Source organism: Microchirus variegatus, assembly GCF_963457635.1.
Source record: "Microchirus variegatus genome assembly, chromosome: 23".
NCBI classification, from domain to species: Eukaryota; Metazoa; Chordata; class Actinopteri; order Pleuronectiformes; family Soleidae; genus Microchirus; species Microchirus variegatus.
In genome coordinates, this window is record NC_139824.1 from 8166121 (window position 1) to 8184612 (window position 18492).

General features: G+C 42.0%; 1 protein-coding gene across 1 annotated transcript in view; it reads right to left on the reverse strand.

Moving 5' to 3' along the window:
• Positions 1 to 1470: 1470 nt before the first annotated feature.
• LOC310943870 (voltage-dependent T-type calcium channel subunit alpha-1H-like) overlaps positions 1471 to 18492 on the reverse strand; it is a gene marked incomplete at both ends in the record, with an annotated part of 62736 nt that continues 45714 nt past the window's right edge. Inside the window, 14 exons of the mRNA XM_083909547.1 lie at positions 1471 to 2169; positions 2253 to 2791; positions 4811 to 4961; positions 5060 to 5341; positions 5639 to 5760; positions 6052 to 6130; positions 8320 to 8390; positions 8472 to 8605; positions 9346 to 9455; positions 9586 to 9737; positions 12327 to 12519; positions 12899 to 12988; positions 13120 to 13245; positions 18075 to 18201. Of these exons, the coding sequence (XP_083765673.1) occupies positions 1471 to 2169; positions 2253 to 2791; positions 4811 to 4961; positions 5060 to 5341; positions 5639 to 5760; positions 6052 to 6130; positions 8320 to 8390; positions 8472 to 8605; positions 9346 to 9455; positions 9586 to 9737; positions 12327 to 12519; positions 12899 to 12988; positions 13120 to 13245; positions 18075 to 18201 (2875 nt within the window). The remainder of the gene's footprint in view (positions 2170 to 2252; positions 2792 to 4810; positions 4962 to 5059; positions 5342 to 5638; positions 5761 to 6051; positions 6131 to 8319; positions 8391 to 8471; positions 8606 to 9345; positions 9456 to 9585; positions 9738 to 12326; positions 12520 to 12898; positions 12989 to 13119; positions 13246 to 18074; positions 18202 to 18492) is intronic.

Genomic DNA, 18492 nt, shown 5'->3' on the forward strand with positions numbered 1-18492 from the left:
CTACAGGAATTTTACTCAGAGGTTCTAACGGTAGACTGACTTTTTCTCTTTTGACTCTTCAGGGTTGAGAGGATTCAGACGTGGGAGGAAAAAAAAAGTCCCAGAAAAATAAACAACATCAAGGTTTTTCTCTGTTTCTCAAGCAACATCCAGAGGCAGTTAAAGAAACTTTCGAAGATTAGTCATAAAGTCCAGCTTCTCATCAATATAAGATTCTCACTTTGCTTTTTACTTTTAATAAGCTGCTGTGTTTTGAAGGAACGCATCGTTAAAAAAAAAACGGCAATCGCACGAATCCGTTCAGGTATGCAATTAGAAATGTTGCTGTTTCATAGAAAAGGCTTTAAGTGTTGAACTTTATCATTTAAAAATCGTTTTTTTTTGTTTTATGTAAACATACACTGTCATTTCTGCACCACAGCTCGAGAAAAGTGCGAGGCTCGGGAAAATTAGACCATTTCTATGCAACAAATTCGATTCTGCGAGCGGATGTAAGCGCAAGTGATTATTCAACATGAATATTCAACTGATTTGAATTTTAATAAATGCTTTAATAATAATAATTTATGAAATATTAAGTTAGTATCTTAGCATGATGATTTGGGACATTACTTTAGGGAATAATATATATAAGACGTCACCTTTGTTTTAATAGACTTGGATGATTCATCCATAAATACAAATTATACATTTTAGTTTAAAGGTACAGGTGCACATCTGCACCTCCTCTGGGCTGTTAACAGGCTTTTCTACCTCTGTATATTCTGTATCATGGCAGACTTGGACCAATCAGAAGACATTTATTGGCTCTTCTACTACAACTACTCTGCATACAGTCCCTTTGGTGTCACAATGTTTACTCCAGAACCTGCAACAACTGCCTATGCTGCAAATAAACCTGCAAAAGGAAACGAATCCTAAAGAGAGGCCGACTATAAACACAACAAAACGTGCTTTTTCATTTGTCAACATTTCTCGATGAGCAGATATGTCATTTAATGCATACGACACCTCTTGTGTGATTGTTGTCCTGTACTCTGACCTAGGCTTGAGATGCAAAGTAGGGATGAGAGTAAATGAAGAAGGAGGAGTGCAAGCAAGCAAGGGCTAGGTTAGTGTTTGGGTAAATATAGCTGGAGAGAGACTACTATGTCCGAACTAAAGCTATAGGGCTATGATAGAAGGAAAGGAAACATCTCGTGTGCATCTTTGTGTGCAAATCACACAAAGTTGTAAAAGTCTTGGATCGCAAACGTAACTCATACATACACGTTCCGATTTAATCTCCCTGTGAACATCTTGTGATTCGAGAGGACGAGTCGAGGGCCGTGGGCCTGAAACAAGAAACTGGTATCCTTCCTGTTTTCAAATGTGCCATTTTACGCCCCCTCTCGTGCGTTTCCAGCTGCACATTTTGTCTCCACCGCGTTGAGAGAATGAAACAATCCACCCACAGTCCACTGGATGTGTTCAGTCGTCCACTGAGCTTCCCTCGGGCTGATTAACCGAGAGGCTCGTGGCATCGAACGACAGAGTCCGTCTTCTCAGGTCAACACTGCTGTCCATCAGCTGGGTTGACATAGTGACCGGCTCCTCCCCAGGTGGCGGGCTCATCCTCTGCTTCCTGTTCCTGCCCGACACGGGGGACACCGATTGGCTGAGGCGGCTCCTGTGCTCCTCGGGGCTCGGGGTAAGGTGTCTGGTTTTGTGTGACGAGCTGGGAGGAGGTTGTGTGCGTGAGTGGGTGTGAGCAGAACTGTTAATACGACTGACTTCCTCATCAGCGGCGTCCAACTGGTGCCCAGAGTCGCAGCTCCCCTCTGCTCTGGAGCTGCAGAGGGAAGCTGACAGGGTGAATTCACCACTCGATGCCTGCACACTGGACAGGCTCTGCAGCCGTTTCTCGCGGGCTGTTTCTGGCTGCGAGCCACAGATGACCTGCTCAGGTACAGGTTCTTGTTCATTGGTTTCACTGTGGCTCTGGCTGTGACTCCGGCTGTGACTCCTGCACGAGATGACCCTCTGTGGCTGCGTATATTTCAGCGTGTGCACACTGGACGATCGCTGGCGCGGCGGCGTGGCGGCGGTGGCGGAGGGCACCGCGAGGTGAGGCTCTGCCAGATCATCGGCTGAGTTGCTCTGATCCAGAGAGTCACAGTGCACAGCCTCCTGCAGACACAACACACGACACAGGCCTGTTAGTCATTAAGATAAGAAGAGAGGAGAGGAGAGAAGATAATATAATAACACACCTGTCTCCGTAACTGTCTGCTCGTGGTGTGGAAAGATGCTGGTCTCCTCGGGATTGAACTATCTGGGATATAGGAGGGACTCAACTTGTTTCTGTCTAAACTGTCCTGAGGACTGAGCCAACGAGACGGACGTCTGCTGGTACTGTGAGCGGGATGTCTGTCTATACTGTGGCTAGACATGAGTCTCGGTCTGTCTGTGTTATGCTCATGATTCAGCCTGTATCCGTCTATACTGTGAGCAGAGCTGAGTCTGTGTCTGTTTATCCGATGGGCCGGGCTGAACCTGTATCCATCAATACTGTGAGCAGAGTTAAGTCTGTGTCTGTTGATTCTGTGAGCAGGACTGGACCTGTATCCCTCTATACTGTCAGCTGGACTGAGTCTGTGCGACGGGTATCTGTCAGAGCTCCCAGCGGTGAGGCAGATCATTGGCCTTGAGCTGCATCCAGACCCCAGCGAAGCGTGGCTTATGGTGGGCAGAGCTCCCGGGACCTGCAGCAATGAGCCGCCGCCACTGGAGGCCAGAGATGACATTGAGCCTGCAGCGAAAAAAATCACATAATGCACAGTATTTTATAAAGTGTGCAGATGCCACATGGGTTTTGGTCAACTACATGTTACCTTCTGCTAAATAGTATACACTGGAAGTGTAAGGGACCTGAAATATGAAATGATATTCCCATTTTACAGTTAAAAGCTACTGAATTATGACTTCAGAGTTCAGTCTCAACTACAACGCATTATGTTAACGTAGACAATATGGAAGTCTGAATCAGTGTAGTGGATTTGCATTTACTATCATTGCTCAATGAATCAAGTAACCATTACACCCCTAATAAAGACTACTGCAAAAAGAAGAATGAATACACAGTATTTTGAAATCTACATGTTATTTTTCCATCGCTAAAATATTCAATGCATATATTGATGACGGTGAAAAAATGGGGTTCTGGGTGTCATTAATAGCATCGAGTGTAGATCATTGGTTATTTCAAACGCACTACAGTTCAAAAGTTTGGGGTCACTTAGAAATGTCCTTATTTTTGAAGGATGAATCGTTTTTTCAATTAATATAACATTAAATGATACATAAATACACTCTATACATTGTTAATGTGGTAAACGACTATTCTAGCTGCAAACATCTGGTTTTTAATGGAATATGTACATAGGTGTATAGAGGCCCATTTCCAGTGTTCTAATGGTACATTGTGTTTGCTAATCACGTTAGAAGGCTATTGGATGATTAGAAAACCCTTGAAAACCCTTGTGCAATGATGTTAGCACACCTGATAACAGTTTTGCTGTTGACGAAAGCAAAGTTTAAAGTCATTATTTCTAATCTCGTCAATGTCTTGACTATATTTTCTATTCTATTTTGCAACTCTTTTGATTAATAAGTGTGACCTTTTTTTGGAAAACACAAAAAAATTGTATAGGTGACCCCAAACTTTTGAAGGCTAATGTATATTAAGAGGACATGACCCCTCCCCCCCTTTGATAACCTTCATTTGAGCCGACTCATGATGTAGAAGTTACAACGGCAGACCTGGCCAACAGTCAGATGGGGCTAGTAGAACAGGCAGTCTTGCTCTCAGGACATTATAAATGCAATAACTGGCTTAAAAACATTGCTTGGCCAAAAGTCGGATGTGACTGCCAAGACCTTCCACAAGTACAGATAATCTCTGATGCGTATTTCTGAAAGAGTCATGGCAAACAATGACACGCATGAGAGCCACAGGCATATCTGAGCTTTCCACAGAGTAAAAACCTGTGAGGCTCGGTCCAGATGAAACAACATAAGAACAATTGGCACGGCAGGAAAGAACAGCAAAAGGGCGAACTCCGGACGTCGTAGCAGAGCCGCTGCCAACTTTGCTGGGACACAACAACTTTGTCGAGCCCATAAAAGGTTGACAGCGCACATAGGACGCTACAGATGCCGAATAAAGTGCTTGTTTTGTGGTTGCATCACCGCCAAGAAAAAGGGAATGAATCCCTGCACCTGGCAAGACAAACACGGCGGGAGAACAGACTGGGAGAGCGATATGGTTTATGGATTTGTGGATAACAACAACAATAAACAATGACTTCATTATGTGCTTCATTATGAAATCATCGCTCATCATATTTTTTTCTATCAGCATGATCTTCCTGACAATGCTCTCTATTTACCCAGACTCGGGAGCAGCACCAGGAGTGCACTTAAGCAGTTCACAGTGGTGGGATTAGGCAAATTGGGCTTAAGTGGATCATCCTTCCAGTTGGAAGATGACCCTCTGATACAAAAGCAATGCCACCCCAAAGTGAATTATTTTTATTCTTACCTGCCCACATGGTTAAAAAATACATTTTACCAGCATTGACAGACATAATGCTGAGCACACCAACGCCATGCCAATATTCTTGAAAATTATATCTCACTCTCTCCAGCAAAGCTTGTCACTTGTACTACGTCACACTTCAGCTGTGCTTTAGGCTATTTATGGTAGAAACAATCATTACAGCAATCAGTCAAAAACTGTCTGCAAACTGGCTGCAAATAAGTGAAGTACCTGAGAAGCTGTAGCCGGAGTAAGCTTCGTGACCAATGTGAGGATAAGGGGAACGTCTGAGTGGCTGAATGTAGCTGTCGCTGGGGGCCGACACGACGCCACCCATGCTCAACAGGTTGCCTTGGGAACACTCCTCATCCTCAACCTGCACCTGCAACATCAGATCATCACCGAATTCATCACCGTCGTCGTCTACACTCCGTTCCCTTCATTCCATTCATAAACACGAACATTTGTGCTGTACGTTACCTGAGCAGGTGCATCCACGTTTGGCCCCGGAGCTCCACTCAAGGACGCGGCGCTCTGACGCCGCTTGGCCTCCTCCCTCTCCTCCCGCTCCCGTCTCTCTTCCATCTCCTCCAGCTGCGCCTCCTTGTTGCTCTCCTCCAGGTGCTTCATCAGAACGGCTACAACCACATTGACCAGCACGAACTGAGCCGTAAGGACGAAGGTGACAAAGTAAATGGGGGAGATCAAGGGCAGGTAGGTGAGGCAGTTGCGATCCTGCGGGCGGCAATCACGCAGCGTGTCCTGCAGGATGTGGATTAAAAAAAAGAGATGTGATATTTCCAAAATATTAAGGGATTAAGGTGATATTTAGGTCTGATAAGGCTGTATTTCCTCTCCTCTCCAACGGGGGGAGATGTTGATCTGAGCGTAAAAAGGATATTGAGGCTGTCACAGAAGAATAACACACTCTCCTAACCCTCTAATGTCAGCAGCTCTTAGTCTGTCATAAAACACCGGTCTAATAACCAATACTTGCATATGTCTGTGCCCATGTCTTAAAAAACCTCTCACAAAGCTGAGGAAAGAAAGTGAATTAACCTTCATAATCCCATTCCAGTTGTCCCCGGTTGACACCCGGAAGAGCGTGAGGAAAGCCATGCCAAAGTTGTCGAAGGTGGCGTGGCGGCTGAGACCCTCACACGGGTTGTCGTCCGAACACTCTGAGAGAGGACGAAAAAAAAAAAAAAGGGAAAGCGGATTAGAGGCAGTGAGGGTGGAAGAGGAAAGCGACGGGGGAGAGAGAAGAAAGAGAACAGTGCGTAGATTAGAGCACTGATTAGAACGCTGATTCCAAATTGACATAATTAATGTATATAACAACAAAATTTATTCATGTTATGCAACCTCTCTGTGCCATGTCAGCTGAGGCGCACACACACACATCTGCACTGATTTTTATGCATGCACACACACACTCAATCACATGCATGTACACGCAAACACACACTAACCCAGTTTTCCAAAGAGCTCAACTCCCAGAGCTGCATAGATGAAGAACAGCAACATGAAGAGCAGACCCAGATTCCCCACCTAGACAGACATATTATACGCACACACAGATATATACAGTGTATGATACACAGAGATAAAGACATGTACAGTATACATCAAGAGAGACGCAAAACATGCAAACACGGTAGAGAGGAGCCATAGACAAAGACTGCAGAGTCTTCCTGGATTGATGTTCGCGACTGCTCAAAAACTATGAGGAACCATTAAGATACCTGGAGTTGAATTATACTAGCTTACATGTCTGTTTTAGAAACACAATAACACTCTCATAGCATGGATTCACTTCTCATGAATGACAAACCATTACAAACCAGTTCACCTCATGGTAGGAGGTGCAGTATGGAGATGTCTAATTACATGAAGCATGGACGTATTGACGGTGTGCAGAGGCAGAAAGGTGCCGGTCACTGTTGGCAGAGACCTGGGGGTTTCAATCGCTGTCACTTCAAAGACTAAGTCATGGGCGGGCAGCCGCTGGTGGCTGTTTTGGCTCACTGGAGATTGCGGGAACATCTGTGCAATGCTGTGAAGCTTTTTTTTTTCCGGGGAATTATCCATGCATGTTTTAGAAGAAAAATGGTTAAAATTTAGCTGAAGTTCAAACGCAGAAGGACACCTCAAAGAGTTTGTGCTGTCCTGTGAATGTTCTCAGTCATCTAGGTCAGTCGTCTTCGATCAGGGCCTGACCCGAGTCTTAATGAGACCCTAAGTTGAATTTGATTTTGGGGCCTCATTGCCGAGTATCCAGTGCTTGACTATTATTGATAGAAAAGTAACACTATAAATTGGGTAAGTGTTAACCCTAACCCTAACCATATAGTTGTGTTATTTACACCAACCCAGTGTCACTTCTAGTTTTAATTTGCACTTCCATATTCAATATGGAGCAGTGGGATGATACTGAACTTGGATTGTGATCAATATCACCACACAACATATCTAGATGTTCTCCACACATTACTGGAGAGAACCAAAGAAAGCCCTGTTGTCTACAGCTAACTACTGAAGTATGATGTACTAATGTGCTGGGTTTTTTTTCCCCTTGATCCCTGCTCTGTTATTGTGTCATTCAAGGATTGCTTATATCTTAAGGGGCCTTTGACCCCGTGGCTGGGTTCATTACGAGTAACATTCAGTGAGTCTACAGCCACACAAACAGCTGGAGTCACAGGAATTTAAGGTGGTCATCATCCGAAGTTATGTTATGACAGACAGCACAGTAAAGCTGAGGCAGACGGGAATTACTTCGCAGGTATTTTAGCAATTATTATAAATCACAAATTGTCCACATACTGTAGTGACAGTAACAGGGGAAACAATGACATCATTATTATTCATCCTCTAAGGACAATGAATGTAAACATTTCAGCTACATGTGGAGCTCAGTGAATATATAATACAGTTATTGTTCGGAGCAACAATAGCACTGTAGCATTTCTGAAATAGCATTTCTGTCAATTTGAATATAATCTATGAGAAAATGACTTGATTTATATCATCAATAAACATGTTTCTGTGAAGTTTATAGTCTCATTTGCTAGTTTCTTCTAAAAAATAGTAAATCTTGGTACCATTTAGAGTGAATTAGTTGATTAAGCAGTGCATGCTTCGGACGTGGCTGTGGTGAGATTGACATCTATAGTGGACCTGTCCGTCTTTAAGCTCACTCTCTATGAAATAAAACAAACATTTAGACTCTGACCAAACTGTAAAACTTCCCTTCACTCCTCAGTTCACATGCACCGACGCAGGAGAGGTATCCTGCCGCTGTGAAAACTTGACAGAGTCTTCCAATCCTGCCTCAAAGGAGAACAAATAGCAGTGGAGTCCTCCTGTGCGCTGAGTTTTCAGACTGAACTTTTACATTTTATCTCCTCGTGGACATCCTGTGTCAGAACAACCGCGCCATAGCAGCTGTGAAGTCATGCACCACAAAGCTGCGATTTCACTGATCAGCCACTGCTGACAAATGTAAGAATCAGCATTTACACAAGGATATTTTAATACCAGTTGGTGATTTGGTGTCTTTGCTTTGACACCAGCCAGCCGGGGAAATCAGTCAGTAAATCATAGGGGAGGCAGTGGGTGCCCGGCCTCATAAATCGCGACACAAAGCAAGCTGTCTGTATTTCATCAGAATCAGGAAACCCGGGGGCTTGTGCTTGAACAGACATCTTTTGTTCGATTGCATCGGCGCCACTTCTTACCTGAGGCAGCGCTTGCATCACCGTGTCCAACAGAGCTCTCATTCCCGTGGCCATCTTCAGGAGCTTCAGCACTGAAACATTATAACGTGTCAGCTGTTATCTGCTACATATTTCCACAGTGTATTTGTTTGTTTGTGTCATCGTGTGTCCACCTCGCGTTATCCTCAGGACTCTCATGATGCGTATAATGGTGGGGTTGATGGGCAGAGAAGCATTCAGGTCTATTTCCTCCAGTGCGATTCCCATGATGGACATCAACACAATGGCGAGGTCCAGCTGGTTCCACCTTGACACACACACACAAACACAATTATTGTTAAGCTATTTTCAAACAATGGATTCTGGGCGACGTTCACAGATTTGGTATGGACATTGCCGTTCACACACATTACCGTTCAAAAGTTTGGGGTCACTTAGAAAAGTCCTTTTTTTTGAAGGAAAAGCACTTTTTTCCAATGAATATAGCATTAAATGAATCAGAAATACACTCTATACATTGTTAATGTGGTAAACGACTATTCTAGCTGGAAACGTCTGGTTTTTAATGGAATATGTACATAGTTGTATAGAGGCCCATTTCCAGTGTTCTAATGGTACATTGTGTTTGCTAATCACATTAGAAGGCTATTGGATGATTAAAAAACCCTTGAAAACCCTTGTGCAGTGATGTTATCACAGCTGGAAACAGTTTTGCTGGTTCTTGTCAATGTCTTAACTATATTTTCTATTCATTTTGCAACTCTTTTGATTAATAAAAGTGTGACTTTTAATGGAAAACACAAAGAACTTGTATAGGTGACCCCAAACTTTTGAACGGTAGTGTATGATACAGAGAGGGGTGGTCACAGGCAGCACCCGGCTAAAACATGAAGGAAGTGGATTCTCCAGAGTTTGTTCTGCTGCATTCTCACATGAGCTCACTGCGACACTGATTGGAGATTATAGTAGGGAGCTGCCAGGAGAACAGCAGCTGTCTGTGTGTAGAAGATGTTGTATATTTGTATTAGCGTGAGGACACTTCTTTACCTCTCTTTGAAAAAGCGGCGCAGGCCGAAGGCGATGAGTTTGAGAATGGCCTCAACAACGAAAACCACCGTGAAGACGTAGTTGCAGTACTTCAGTATCTCATTGAGGTACTGCAGGAACACACAGAAACACACATGAAAAAAAAACCCTGCTGTACCTGCACTGTACTGTACTGTACTGTACCGCTGCTTCATTACTATGGTTCTAGGACAGGTGGTAGAAAAGTGTTGCCATGGTTACCTGAGGTTGGTTGTAGTGCTCCATGCTCATGGTGAGGAGGTTTGTGAAGATGATGATGGTGATGAAGAGATCCAGGTAGTGGCTTGTGCACACGGTGTGGATGGATCGACGCAATGGGGAGTAGTCTGAGTAATATGGTTTCTCCTGGGCCCCTGTGTCGCACACACACACACACACGCACACAGACATTAAAATGCTTCTGAAATAAAAATATAATATGGACTATGAAGTCACTGATGAAGTGCGTGCCAAGTGGCGCAATGCTGTGTGTGTTTGAGTGTGCAAAGGTGTGTGTGTGTGTGTGTGAGTGTGTGCACACTAAAAGTGCCACCTCAGGAATTCAGTCCTATCCATCACACACATACACACACTCCATGGCACCTCAAGGTGTCTTTGGGCAGAAACCCTCGCTGTCTGCTGCCAGACACTTAACTGACAAAGAGCAAATGCACTACTAGAGATTATACTGCAGAGAGAGAGAGAGAGCAGAGTGCAGTGGCATAAAGAGTGTAACATAAGTCGAATATACATACATTTTACCCATCATTCATACAGTATGAATGCTGGGAAAAGAGGTTGCAAATGTAATATTACATAGACTTTGTATAGAGAAAAGTACAAAGACACTTTTGTCATGTAGATTTTAGTTTGAGGCAGTTTTCCTGGTTAATGTCAGGTCTTTTTAGATCAAGCTAATAGACTTCCTTCCTAATACGACAGCTTGCAGTGTATTTTTAAAAGAAAGTTTCCAACTCTATATCCTCTATGTATATGTTTGTACAAAACCATATACCATCCAATCAGAAATGTCTTTCTCAGGCGGGAATGGAAAGACTGGATGGACCTGGGCAGAAAACCACATCTAGCTTGACTGAAACTGTTCATCCACTCTTCTTCTGTCACATAGACTTCAGTCTGTCCCTCAGTATTATAATATATTCATATTTAATATAATCATGTTTTTTTTTCTCAACAAATGTAAGACAAAGTAAAAAGGTTTTGGTTCCATTTTCCAGTTCCTGTTTTCATAGTAAGGCTACGTTCAGATTACCAAGCTAAAGGGACGCAGGTGTGATCTTTTCGGTTGATGTGGCTCACATCAGATTTGTTATGTGGTCCCAAAAACAAGACAAACATCAAAAATGTGCCTGTGAGACATGAATGAGAGCAGTCAGAATCATCTAATCTATGCGCCTTTACGCCAAAATTAGTCTACAATAGAGCGTGCTGTCAAATTTGCCGTGATAGCTTTTGTTCCCCCTGCTTCAAAACCGTGAGAACTTCTGTTGTTTCCAATGAAGCATGCAGTAAGGTATCAACATGCACACGCATGCTGTTTCTGAAGACACATTCACACAAGAGACACTTGTAGTTAAGACTTTATATCACAGGTGGCAAACTCAAGGCCAACTGCAGCTTTTTTTCTCCACTGATTCACTGATTAGCACCACACTTATCAAGTTATCTCGTCAGTACAATAAATGTAAAAAAATTAAAGGTGCATTATGTAATAAATCTAAAGCAACTGGCCATAAAATCCTCCTAATATGTCACAGAGACTCAGGAATAATGTTCATATAACAAACTGAACCAACAGTACAGCCACAATATTTCGATTAAAAAAAATATTTTGCAGACTGCAAATCCAGTTTATGTTTTGAAATCATGTTTTGGCATGTGGCGCCACCTACCGCCATCAAATAATCACTGCAGTCAGTAGAGTCTCAGCTGCCGAGCAACCATGGGTTGCCAGTTACGTTAGAAAACGAAATCTAAAAGACCTTGTTATTTTGAATTTAAATGTAGTAACCGTTTTTGGCCACATTCTTACACATGGCACCTTTAAATGTGCACATTGAAAACACAGAGCTGGAACCAGAGTGGGGTTATAAAGGGGTTCAGGCCCTCATTTGTATATGGCTTCCTCTCTTTTAGCTTTATGCATCTAGTAAAAATGATCGAGTACATGTGATTACAGGACTGTTTGTGCTGTTCTACTGACAGCGAAGGAAATCAGGCAACACAGAAGGAAATGGACAATGGAAAATTATTTGTTCTCAAGTTTTTGTTATTTGACCTCATCTGGCCCTCAAATTGGACAAGTTTTTAATTAAATTTTTCCCCTTTATTATTGAGTTTGACACCCCTGATATAAAGTTTAGATCATCAAATGTGACCTGTAATGAACTGGAAATGAATGGGATTGATATAATGTGGCTGTAATTTGACTATAGCCTAAATTATCTTAGTAATGACCCATAGTGTATCTTTAGTAAAGTGATTGTCTGCTCATGGATCCAATTACTCTTATCAACAATATAAAGTCAGTGAATCAGTAGCAACTGCACTTCAGATTTAAAGTGCTAAAGATGTTTCATGAATGAGAATCTACACAGACAATATAAAATCCTCCAAAAAAACGACACACATTTGCTAATAGAACCGCCATCAAACAGTAGTAGAGGAAAAAATTAAAGAGTGGTCATTAACACACTGGCAACTCCTCTGTGGCAGCTGCAGTGCAGCCAGAATACACTGGACACTGACAACACTGTTCTTGGAGCTGAATGGAAGGAAATCCCTGAAGGCAGGATCCCAACTAATGTGGGAAGTCAGATTGAGAGGCAAGATAACACTCATGTTTTTGGAATGACTACCGTGGACAGATTTGGCATCCACAGACATTTGGCCACACACCGCGTACGCCCCCCATCACTCCCCATGCCATCGTCGTTCCTTACTTCTCCTCCTCTTCTCCAAGCGCTTCTGTCGTTTCTCCTCCCTCAGCCGCGCCTCCTCCTCCTCCTGCTGCTGGCGGCACTTGTGAAAGTTTTCCACCACCACACCCACAAACATGTTGAGCACAAAGAAGCTGACGATGAGGAGGAACGAGATGAAGAACAGCAGCATCCAGGGGTTGTTGTTCCTGACGGGCTACAGTAGAGAATACAGACGGAGAACGTGGAAGGAGAGAGGTGAGACAGTGGCAGAGGGGCACACGGGGGAAAAGAGAAGAATGGGGAAGGGAAAAACAGGCAACAGCAGCAGAAGAAGAGAAGTGGAGGGCATAAACAAGAAGACAATATAAGTCATGAGTCAGCAGTGAAACCGCCAGCACTGTCAGCTCAGATCTATTTATCCATCCGTCTTTTCTCTTTTCCTTACATCTCTCCTGAAATGTTTCCCCTTTCTCCCCGAGACTGACACAATGCTGAAGTGCAATACAGCAAAACAAAACAATGATATTCAATTTTTAACCCCCGTTTTCCTCCCTCTTGCATGTGCGTGTACACGTGTGTGCGTGTGTCCTCACTTGCTGATCCACTCCGACAGCGTCAAGGCCGTCATACATGATGCTGACCCAGCCGTCTTTACATGACAGCACGAACAGTGACATCAGCGCCTGGAAAAGCGAGACACATGGACGGTAAGTCAGCGGCGCGCTATCAATCGAGAGCGTAAGAGCAGGTGTCAGTTACGTGTGTGTGTGTGTGTGTGTTTGTGTGTGTGTGTGTGTGTGTGTGTGGGGCAAACCTGTCCCAGATTGTCAAAGTTGTATTTCCGTCGGGCCCAGTGGTATCCTGCCTCCAGACACTGGGTTTTATTGGTGATGTTGGAGATGTCGTGCCCATCACAGGTGAAGAACTTCCCCTTAAACAGCTGCACACAGACAGATGTGCAGTGTTGGGGTTGTTACTCAAAAAAAAAATTAATTAGTTACTCGTTACTTCTGTAAATTGTAATGAGATTTCTTTACTAGTTACTGGATTTGAAAAGTAACTTCACTACTTATTACTTTACGTTCCCGTTTCTTTATTTACTGTGTAGATATATGGACAAACATCACTTAGCCTGCCCACATAGTGTTTATTGTATAATGTATACATAATGGCATGTAAAACCATATGATCCAACACAGACTGGATAATTTCTCTATGTGCAGTTATATCCACACATCCATGACACATACTGTACATAATGATCTTTATGACAAGGATCGAGTATGCGATGAAATACAAGGGATCTGAGTAGATCTTAGTAAAATGTGTTGACAGATTCTCAAGAGCGCACTATTCATTGTTTTCACTCCGTGGTCTTAATCTTTGTGTAGAAGAGGCTTTAGCGCTGTAATTAGGGGAATAACAGATGCATCAGATGAGCTGATCTCTTTAGTTAACTCCTCAAAGAGAGAGAGAGGAGAGAGTTCTGTCGCGCAGAGTTCATAATCTGCGCTGTTTGCAGCCAACTTTCGCTTTTGCACAAAGAGACTTTCCAGCATTTAATAGGTGCTGTTCTCCTGTGTACTCACATCTTGTTGGAATCATTTTATTGGTGTTCCAAACTGATCTTGGACAGACTCTAAGCAGTTATAGACAGACTCGTGCTGACCGCAGTTTTCGCATGTGTCATCACAACATGGTGGTTAACGGGGGAGACGGGAGGAAAAAATAGGGCGTCTTTAGGAAGTCCTGCCTAAAAGTAGGGCGTCTAATTTCTTATTATTTTCAGTACAGGGCGCCCGGACGCTGGCCCTGCTGGCTAAAAGCCTGTTCTCCGGCGTCTCTATATCCATCTGCTGGTGCGATGGAGGGAAAATGGAGATCCATCTCCATGTGGCTTCATCCAAGAATTAGATTAGATAAGATTAAAATTGTAAGATAATGCCTTTGTCAACCTTTTAATGAACAGTATTTCTAAAGAAATCATAATGATACATATCAAGAGGGTAATAAATATCAAACAGGCAGAATTTGTGAATCAAAATAGTTATTTTCAGAGGGTGAATCCTTTTAAGCTACTGTACAATGTGTTAATCAGAAATAAGCATAAGTATCCACCTGCAGGCTCTGATAGCTAAGGCATTTATTCATCACTTATGCAGCATTAACGCTGTATAATATGATTACATGAATGCCGTTCAAATGAATAAACTATGCTCTGATGCAAATATACACTGCAGCTGCCCTACATTAACAGTAGTTGGTAATTATCAAACTAATTTTGATTTGTTTCCGTAATGGTTAATACACCAGTATGTAGAAGCTCTTTAACCGAAATTATATTTTTAATGCTAAAATATAATTATTATTATTATTATAAAATAGTAAGGCACATTATTATTTCTTGATTAAGATTTCAAATTATAGCCTAGAATAATTAGTTTTAATGGATATAAAAAGTGGATATAAAACAGCGAATTCAGTTTATTATTTGCCATATAAATAGCAATAACATATTTTTAGTTTCAAAGCCGTTTTTGAAAGATTTCTAAAATATTCATGTTTTCTATGACAGGCGGTCTAATAAATGTGTTGAGCACTGTGTTATGTATGTACACTGAAAGGATATGTGGGAATAAAACACAGTGTAACACAGCACATCAAGGGCTTGTGTTTTTTTTGTTTGTTCGAAGCCTTTAAGTGTTTGTGCTTTGAGAAAAACCTTCAAGTTCACTCATTCATCCGTCCATTCACTCTTTAGGGACACAGCGTCCACAAGATTAATCATCATGCATTTGCATACAGGCTGAATGTCATATAATAATATTCAGACTGTTTTGCAGAATCACATGAGCTCCACATCATCTCCATCCACATTACGACATTTCCAAACCGATTGAGCTCAACGCAGCAGCAGCCTCATACTGTCATTATAAGTCACTCTGAGTATCCACGTCGTGTCTTCAACACCACAGGTGGCCAGCGTACTGTATAGTACACAAATCTTTACAAAGAGAGAGAACAGCCACTAAGCACGTAATAAATTTAAGAGCCGACTGTATTTTTACAGCTAAAATATCCGAGTGGCATCCGGTCCAGTCTGCTTTTACTGCCATTACAAGCGCCGCAACGCCACGGGGATGATAAATTAAAGTTAACACTCCTGTTATTGGTAATATGGAAAAATATGCCCGAACTTCTCTCTCGAAAAACTAATATATACTGTTCTTGTCATTGATATGTGAGCTGGTATCATCTATGAACTAATTGTATGAAATTATAACTATTCTGTGAGGGGGTTATTTTGTCTGAGTGTATTTTTATGTCTAGATTAACTCTTTAACACCTAAGCCTCAAAATCTGGACTTTTTTGTGTTTATTTTAACCATAAAAGGGACAGAATGAGTGAGTAAGTGTTTTTGCCAGTTTTTCCAGAATAACTGTCAATATATGGCAGTTCTTTATAATCTACTCCATGTTAAAATGGTGTATTAACAATTTAACATTAAAAAAAAAAAACTTTTGCGTGTTAAAATAAGCCAAAATATAGAAACTATGTAGAGGCCAACTCTCTCCTCTCCGGAGACAAAGATGCTGATTTGCCCGCTTCCTGCAACAGCGCAAGTGAAATTACCGTAATAACCAAGCACAAACCATCGCGTAATTACGGTTATGCAGAGTGCGCTTGCACAAACTTGTCGTCTGCGATACACTCGCTGTTAAAGGGTTAAGTTAGCAAACAGAAAAACTGCATAATTCAAACTTTAACTGTGCTGCTTTTATTTTATTTATTAGTATTTGTGGATGTATCGTGACTGTATTTTGATGTCTTTGGTACTGAACGGTTTCAAATTATCTTCATGTCTAATGCTTTGAGGTGGCCCTCAGGAGGACAAGCTGTGTCGAAGGGCAAAGCTAATGAGGATCTTACAAAAGGCAAACACTCCAGCATGGAGTGTTCTCCTTACATAAACATACACCAATGTGTTTTAAAGGTCCCATATTATGCAAAATTTTTCATCATTTAAATCCTTATATTTGGAACTCTGGAGGTCCTATCAGTCGGCAAAGTGTGAAAAAAGATGACTCACTCATGTTTTTGTGGTCCTCCTCAGTCTAAGTACAGGAGATAAAACACGCAATGTTGACTTCCGCGCTCATTGCTACGTCACAATGCACTAAATTCCAGGAATTGGAACACGTGAGAGTGCAGGCGAGGGCAACAGTATTCGAAAACCGGAAGTCCGTGAAAAGTTCTATTCTTGGCTCCACAGTGCAGCACAGAGTTCTACACAAACTTCAAGCCTCAGAGGATTTATCTGTCCAGTGGATACGTGTTATGTATGACGGCAATGTGCCTGCTACAGCCTGCAAATGATCACTTTTCCAAATGCTAAGTGCTGTTAGCTCCCAGTAGCCTCTGTGGCTGATGTCATTTCCTGTCCCTTAGGTTTCGTTTTACTTTTTTTTTTAAGGTGGACCTAAAGAGATACTACTAAACAGAGCGTTTTGTCAGGGTGATTGAACTGCTGTGGTGCTTCATCCTTATGGTATTTTGACCAAAGCATGTCACAGACATGTTCATTAGGACACCAGGGAACTAGGTTAACTTGGAGAAATAGGGTATAATATGACTCCTTTAATATCAGCTTTGGCATCATTTACCATGCAAGCAGAGAATTGGTCGCAGAGAGATTCACGAAAGAAATTGAACTCTCCCAGAATATTATTGTTGCTGATGTTCTGAAGATGGCGAGAAGCCCAAACATGGTTTTTCAGAGCGACTCTCCGATGAAATAACAGAGCAAGTGACCTCGTGTCAAGGTCGATTCAATCAGTCATACTTCAACAATCAAGTGTCAGGAAGCTTAGTTCTCAGCACAAAGGCTCGGGCCGACAGCCATCTCACCTCCTCATAACTTAAAAACTGTGAATCACATCTGGTGTCATCAAGGCTCAAGTACTCCTATCACACACACACACACACACACACATCTCACATTTTTCTTATGAGACTCATTTAAAATCAAGGAATATGAAAGTGAGATATCAGCAGTTCTAGATTGCTTCCTTTCAATTTGTATTTCCAGTATCTCATGAGCAATGGAAGGCCACACACGTGGATATCAAGTAAGATAAAAAATGTTACAGGAAAGAAAGTATTTAATATTTTCTTTTCTTTCTTATGCCTTAAATTGCTTCGTATCGTTTAGCGTTATCATGAAAATGCTCAAAACCACTGATTGCGCCGAAGTATATACGAAATTGAGCTTGTTTTTAATCTTGTGTCTGTTTTTGTTTTCGAGTGAAAAGGTTGAACACTGCACAAAACAAAACACAATCTATAATCAAAATCAACGGAATCATGACTACAAAAATCCAGATAAAAGTGGAATTTTCTTAAAAAAAAAAAAACAGTCTCAGCACAGTCCCCCTGTAGCTGATCCATTGTTTTTATAATTACTTCCAGGGACTCTGGTGGATCAGCAGCTCATTTAAATCCCCCCCCACCTCCTCCAAGTTCCCCCTTACTTTTTATTACCTGAAGCATTTTCTAAGATCTGGCTCATTTATTCTAAACCAGCGTGATCAGTGTCTTCCCACAGAGAAAAAAAAACACAACGCAACACATTTTGGATGTTTGGTGATATTTCACTGTGTGACAAGCTAAAAACTGTGTTATATTTTTTTTTCAATCACCATCAGTGGAAAGCTGAAATGCTGAGCCTTATCTCTCTGACCAGCAGTGGATGAGGAGAGGATGTTTACCTGCACTCCTAATATTCCGAACACGATGAAAAACGCACAGCAGATGAGGACAATATTCCCAATGGGTCTGAGCGATGTGATCAGAGTCTCCACCACCAGTTTCAGACCTGGAGCCCGACTTATTACCCTAAAACACACACATTAAAAGGAGAATTCAGTTTATTGAAGTGTGGTCAGAAAGACACAGTAAATGCTGACTTTGACATGACCACTGACGCACGTCCTCATTGAAAACATGGCTGCCAATGGGGACACAAGTAAAAACAAACTTCAGCCACTCAAACAAAAAGGCTCACATAATTTTCACACCAAAGTCCATGGGGAAAATCAGCATTTTTAGCTCACAGCGGCACCTTTTTTGGGAGAAAATTGTTCACATACATTTCTTTCCTTTGCAACGATTTCAGAGTCACAAAAT